General features: G+C 36.8%; 1 protein-coding gene across 2 annotated transcripts; it reads right to left on the bottom strand.

Moving 5' to 3' along the window:
• Window positions 1–4,289: 4,289 nt before the first annotated feature.
• LOC103733983 (olfactory receptor 7E24) lies at window positions 4,290–6,624 on the bottom strand. Of its 2 annotated transcripts, XM_017798096.1 has the most exons (2): window positions 6,614–6,624; window positions 4,290–5,217 (listed from the first exon to the last, which is right to left on the bottom strand). In XM_017798096.1, the coding sequence occupies exons 1-2, from the start codon at window positions 6,622–6,624 to the stop codon at window positions 4,290–4,292; spliced, it is 939 nt and encodes a 312-aa protein (XP_017653585.1). The 2 variants fall into 2 exon arrangements, with proteins under 2 accessions (XP_017653585.1, XP_008831107.1); XM_008832885.2 differs by lacking the exon at window positions 6,614–6,624 and having other exon boundaries at window positions 4,290–5,255.
• Window positions 6,625–7,506: the final 882 nt, after the last annotated feature.

The following is a 7,506-nucleotide window of genomic DNA, read 5'->3' as shown; positions in this document are numbered from 1 at the left end:
AGTAGGGGACTTCAATACCCCCCTCTTTCCATTACACAGGGCAACTGGACAAAGAATACACAGAGAGCCCTCTGAATTAAAAACCATACATCAAATGGACATAACAGACATCTTTTGATTATTCCACCAAAATACCAAAGAATACACTTTGTACTCAGCTCCCCATGGAATTTTTTCAAAAATTGACCACATACTGGGCCACAAAACAAATCTCAACAAATACTAAAATATTGAAATAATTCCATGCATTCTACCATACCACAAAGCAATAAAGTTCAAAATCAACACTGGGTGAAGCAATAGTTACTACAAGAACTCATGGTGAATGAACAACACACACCTAAACAATGAGTGGGTCAAAGAGAAATTAAGAAATAAAAGAATTTCTGGCATTCAATGAAAAGTAGAATACAACACAACTCAACAAATGGGACACATTAAAAGGAGTCCTAATAGGGAAGTTTATAGCCCTAAGTGCCTACATTAAATATTAGAAAGAGCCCAAATAAATGACCTAACACTGCAATTCAGGCCTCTGGAAAGGGAAGAACAAATAAAACCCAAACCCAGCAGAAGAGAAGAATTAACAAAAATCAGAGCAGAAATTAATGAAACAGAAAAAAGAAAAGAATGCAAAGAATCATTGAATCTAAGAGCTGGTTCACTGAAAAGCTAAACAAGATAGACAGACCCTTATCCCAGTTAACCAAAAGAAAGAACAAACACAAATCACCCAAATCAGAGATGAAAGGGGAAACATCACAACAGACACCCAAAAGCTTCAGGCCATTATAATGGAATATTTTCAACCCCTATATACCACTAACTCTGAAAGTCTAAAATGGATGGATATCTGCAATCATGGGCACCACCGAGACCCATAACAGATAAGGAAATTGAAACAATAATACAAAGCCTCCCAACTGAAAAAAGCCCAGGCACAGACAGATTTACAGCAGAATTCTACCAGACATTTACAGAAGACCTTCAACCAATATTACTTAAATTATTCCAAATAAGAGCAACCCTGTGTCAAAAAGACCCCCCAAAATTATTCAAAATGATAGAAACAGAGGGAGAGCTCCCAAATTTCTTCTGTGAATCCAACATCACTCTAATATGAAAATCAGGTAAAGACACAACCAAAAAAGAAATCTGTAGACCCATATTCTTAATGAGCATAGATGTAAAAATTCTCAACAAAATACTTTCAAACCACATATAGACACACATCAAACATATGATCAAGTAGGCTTTATCCCAGAGATGCAGAGACGGTTCAATGTACGCAAGTCAATAAACGTCATTAATCATATAAATGGACTCAAAGACAAAAACCACATTGTCATATCATATCAATAGATGCAGAAAACGCTTTTGACAAAATTCAGCATGCATTTAAGTTCAAAGCTGAGGATATTGGACTGAAGGAAACATACCTCAACATAGTTAAAGCTTATATACAACAAACCCATGGCCAAAAACATTCTAAATGGAGAAAAACTGGAAGCATTCCCATTAAAGTCAGGATCCAGAAAAGGATTTCCACTATCTCCACTCCTTTTCAACATAGTGCTTGAAACTCTTGCTAGAGCAATAAGACGGGAGAAGAAAATTAAGGGAGTACTAATTGGAAAAGAAGAGGTCAAATTATCACTTTTTGCAGATGATATGATATTATGGCTAACAGATCCCAAGAGTTTCACCAGAAAACTCCTAGAACTGATCAACACTTTCAGTATAGTGGCAGGTTATAATATCAATCTACAAATAGCAGCAACCTTTCTAAATACCAATAACAATCAATTGGAGAAAGAATATAGGGAAATGCTCCCATTCACAATTTTGAAGAAAACAAAATATCTTGCAATAAATTTGACCAAAGACACCAAAGAGCTCTACAATGAAAATTTTGAATCACTAAGGAAAGAGATTGATGAAGACACCAGCAGATGGAAGGACCTCCCATGTTAATGGATTGTAAGAACTAATATTGTGAAAATGACTATCCTATCAAAATCAATATATAGATTCAATACAATCCCTATCAAAATTCCCATGACATAATTTGCAGAATTAGAAAAATCCATCTTTAAATTCATATGGAGGCCAATGTCACCCAGAGCACTAAGAACTATTCTGGGGGGACTACTATATCAGACCTCAAAGTACACTATAGAGCTATAATCATAAAACCAACATGGTACTGACACAAAACACACATAGATCAAAGAAAAAACATTTAAGATCCAAACCTGAGTACATGTAATTTCACCCACCTGATATTTGACAAAGGGGCTAAGAACACACAATGGAGGAAAGACATCATCTTCAACAAATGGTGCTGCAAAACTGGATCTCTACCTGTTAAAGAATGAAACCACATTCTTATCTTTCGCCTTGCACAAAGTCAATTGAAAATGTATCAAAGCCTCAATGTGAAACTGGAAACCCTGAAATTATTAGAAGAAAATATTGGCAGTAACTTACAACATACCGGTGTACAAAGGATTTTTTAATCATACAGAAATTGCTCAGGAATGAAGGTCAGCATTCAATACATAGGACCTCATTAAACTGAACAGCTTCTGTACAGCAAAAGAAATAATCAAAAAAGTGATGAGAAAACCCACAGAAAGGGGAAAAAATCTTCAACAGTGACACATCTGACAGAGGTTTAACATCCAGAATATATAAAGAACTCAAAAAATAAAGAAGCAAGAAACGAAATGACCCAATGAATAGATGGGCTAAAGAACCAAGAAACATCTCAAAAACTGTTGAATATCATTGGCAATTAGGGAAATGCAAATTAAAATCACCATAAGGTATCACCTTACTCTAATCAGACTGGCTAGGATCAAGGGAACAAATGATACCAAATGCTGGTGAAGATGTGAAGAAATGGGAACAATCATTCACTGCTGGAGGGATTGCAAACTCCTGCAACCTCTATGGAAAACAGTGTAGAGAACTCTTAAAAATCTAAAAATGAACCTACCATATGACCCGGTTATACCACTCCTTGGCATATACCCAAAGGACTCATCCTATTGTAGAGACACTTGTACAACCATGTTTGTTGCTGCTCTTTTCACAATCGCTAAGAGATGGAAGCATTCTAACTGCCTCTCAACTGATGAGTGATTAACAAAAATGTGGTATATTTACACAATGGAGTTATATTCAGTAATTAAGATGACATACTGAAATTTGCAGGTAAATGGATGGATCTAAAAAATGTTATGCTAAGTGAAGTAACACAGACTCAGAAAAGCAAACAACATATGTTCTCCCTCATATGTGGGTCCTAGCACCAAATCCTTTTAAATTCCAGGTCCTCTTAATAAGATAATTCTATATGGCAGTCCCTTCTGCATGAAATAACTACCATCATCACAACTTCAACTGAGCCTGGTCACTAAACATAGTCAAAATTGGGCATATTGATGATTTTGCTGATTCATTTTAGGAGGATCAAGCAGTGTCACTGGAACCTTAAGGGAGTACCAAGCCAGACTTCCCAGCCAATTGTGTGTAGATCATTATAGTGGTTATTAGGCTTTGAAACTGGGATTGGACCATTGATTGATTTTTCTCCCTTAGCAGCTTGCATAATATCCTCTAGAATTATGAGAGTTAGACTTCAGGGAAGTGGTTTCCCAGTCATTTCCAGCTCAATTGTTCCAAGTCCTGTGTCTGTAGTATTTCCTGTCTTCAACAATAAGGTCTCACCTTCAAGTTCTGTGAGGTAATTAGGGGTCATGGGAATACCTATGTTACTTGGGAACTGTATTCTTACACAGTCTTCGGCCATACACGTGGAATCATGTACAGATATTGTACATGTATTTTTTTAGGAAGGGGTTAATACACTTAACCATGGTTTTTTACATCACCTAAGCTTTGGTTAACTCTGGTTGTTTTTACATCACCTAAATTTTAGTTATCCCTCCTCTCACTCTCTCTCCCTGTATAACCTCCCTCACCATTCCCAGTTTAAGTATGCTCATTTCCCCCATTTTCCCCTTGATTACCTGTTATTCCTATTATTTCCCCTCTCTTGAGTTCCTTCTTCCCCTTTACCACAATGGCTCCTTGTATGACTTTTCCTCCTCTTTCTCAGTTGGATACCTAGATTTTCCCCATTTCCACCTGGTTAACATGTTTCCAACTATTGTTTTCTCACTCTCTCTCTCAGGCTCTTTCTTTCTCTTTACCTCTGTGCTTCCTTTTTATTTTCCTGGCCCCTGCTGTTATATTAAAAATGGATGACATACACTCTGAGGTTAAATTATTCTATTGTAGAACATTCTCAGGGCACTTTTAATGTCTCTGTTCCTCAGGCTGTAGATGAAAGGATTCAGCATAGGGGTGACTACACAGTACATCAATGAGGACACAGCACTATTTCTGGAAGAATCTGAAAGAAGCGATCCAATATATACACCGATTCCTGTTCCCCAAAATAAGAAAACCACTGAGAGGTGAGACCCACAGGTGGAGAAGGCTTTAGACCTCCCACCTGAGGATGGCATGATCAGAATGGAGGACACAATTTTGTAGTAAGAAAAAAAGATCCCTGAAATGGGTAATATACCATACACAATACTAACTAAATATTGAACTATGTTTTTTGTGAAGGTGTCATAACAAGAAAGATTAAGGACCTGCGAAGGGTCACAGAAGAAGTTAGCAATTTCAGCATCCTTGAAGTTGGTCATATGTAATGCAACAAAAAGATGTAGCTGGGTTTCCACAAAGCTAAAGAAAAAAGACACCAGAAGTAAAGTGCCACAAACACGAGGGTTCATGATGACATGATAATTCAAGGGATGGCAGATGGCAACAAATCGGTCATAGGCCATAACAGTCAGAAGCATGACATCCATACATCCGAAAGAGAGAAAAAGAGACATCTGAGTGAGACAGCCCACATAGGAGATGACTCTGCTGTGGATTTGGATGCTCACAATGAAATTTGGGACTGTAGTGGAGATGAAACCCATATCAGCCCAGGACAAGTTGGAGAGGAAGAAATACATGGGGGTATGGAGGTGGGAATCAGAGATGACAGCCAGGATGATCAGTAGGTTCCCAAGCACAGACACCAAGTACATGGACAGGAACAGTCCAAAGAGGAAGGGCTGAAGTTCAGGGTCCTCAGAGAATCCCATAAGGTAGACTTCTGAGACAAGTGTCAGATTTTGTGATTCTCTATTACTAGGACATCTGCAAAATACAGATCAAAACAAAAACAATCAATAAGACCACTTTGTACATACGCTGAACAATTCTGCAATAGATAAGTAGATAGAATGATACATATATACACTTGCGTACATACACATACATGATATGTAAAAATTGTTTATTTGTTATTTCTATATTTCCTCTCTCTAGATACACCTGGATATTCTTGAAGTCATGATTCTATCAATTTTCTTGCCTCAGATTTGTGAACACTGGGTTCACAAGTGTTTTCAAACATACCCAAAAACACTTTACATACATGAGTCTCTCTCTCTCTCTCTCTCTCTCTCTCTCTCTCTCTCTCTCCTTCTCTCTCTCTCTCCTTGTGTGTCTTTGTATGCATGTGTGTGTGTTGGAGTTTGTGTTTGAGGCAGCTTTTTTTATTATTCAGAATATGTCACTGTGTGATTTTTTTGTTCTTCTTGGTTTGTTTTGTTGGAGACTTGGTCTTGCTTTACAGCCTACCTATCCTTGAACACATTATTCAGTGAAAACTCTTCTCAAAAGGAGAGTCATCATGCCTCAATATTATGCCAGTTTCTGAAAGTCCCTCAACTCGATAAGACTAAAAGGCCAAGAACCTTACAGGTAATATATTTATGTTCATAGTAAAACACAGTTTAGTCATTTCACAGAAAATATATGAGGATGAGAAAGATTCTTTCATATTTAAGAAAAGAAATTATGGTAACTTCTAAATGAAATTAAGCAGCAGACAATTAAACCTTATTGTATTCAAAGACGATGGTATAAAATCCTTTGTAGCAGATCATATAATAACCAAAATTGAAACATTTGACATAGAATTCAAGTTATTACTTAAAGGAAACATATTGTTACGCTCCTCTCTATACTCTCAACATCTACCATTCTAGGATTGTCTACTTTCATCCTGTATTTCATCAATTGCTTGGTCAAATAATAATTATCATTTGCAAGTGCTCAACATACATCTCTTATTACTGGCTTTGAGAGACATCAAATTTTGAAAAACATAGATAATTAACTGGACATTTTCCACCACATCAGAGTAGAAATATAAAATTAGGGAGAACTGCACCTGCTGTTGATCAAAAAGATTAAACGACAAGAACTTCATTTAGATTGTTATTTAATTTGGAGGCAGTTATGAGCTAAGCACAGTAACAATAAAAGTAAATTTAAAATCTGAAAATTTATTTATTCAGTTCTATTTTTGTCAACCTCATAAATATCCAGTGAGAAAAATGGCTCCTTACTGTGTGATAGTTTAAGTCCATGTCTACAGGTAGCCATACACCAGTGCAGTAAAGCCTTCCAGACCCAGGGGCCTCTGAAAAACAGGAATTGACTCAGCGGCTGCTGCTCCAACAGAGGGGACAGTTTCAACATAGTCTGTTTCCTAAGATAAGTTAGAAGCTCAACAGGCCTCTGCATCCATGACCCAACTGCTGCAAGAGCTGTCTCAGGACAAGCTGCTCCTCCCTGATAAGTTTCACAAAGTGTAGACCCCTGCATCCCGCCAAAACTATTTTGAATTTTTCCCCACCTTCTGCATTCCCTAACACCCTATAAAAGCCTCCAGATAGCAGCCTGAAACCTGGTGGTCTTTCCTCAGTCCTGGAATTTGAAAGATACCCCAGGCAACTTCACTTGCTTTCGTTGGAGTCCTTGTGATTGGTGATTTTTCCCAGTTTTACTTATCACTCTTAATTCAATATTCTGTATGGAATGGTGACACTGCTTACTACTGTTTGTGATAACAAGACTTCTCTCTTATTTACAGTGGAGGGCATCATTAGCTCCAAGGATACAGCCTATCAATGTCCATGATGCCTAAATTGACTTTTCTTCAGGTTTCCTGATACAGGGACTGAAGCTCTCAATTCATCTGAGTTAAAACACTGACCTCAGCCAATTTAATTCATTGAAAAGAAAAAAAGTAAATGTGTAGGGTGCCTTATAAACACATACCAAAAATTAAAATAAAATATTATGTAAATGATTTTAGTATGAACATTTCAGCCAAAACTTTTCAGATTGTTTAGATATTTTCTCCTGGTATAACAATATATCACCTGTGTCAATATTTAAATATTTAGTCTCTCTCCTCAGGCAAAAAAGTCAAGTAATAGTAATGCCTTTAATGTTTTTGTATTACTTTCTTTCACTAAAGTTAATAACCACTGTCTTAGAATGTTTCTTGGCATTTATCAACTGTTCTATAAATATTTATTATTATTGCTATTAATAATACCCACTTTATATGTATAT

This window comes from Nannospalax galili, unplaced genomic scaffold (assembly GCF_000622305.1).
Source record: "Nannospalax galili isolate Female #2095 unplaced genomic scaffold, S.galili_v1.0 scaffold896, whole genome shotgun sequence".
Taxonomy (NCBI): Eukaryota; Metazoa; Chordata; class Mammalia; order Rodentia; family Spalacidae; genus Nannospalax; species Nannospalax galili.
Note: the sequence above shows the minus strand (reverse complement) of the source record. Positions and strands in the feature narration are given on the sequence as shown.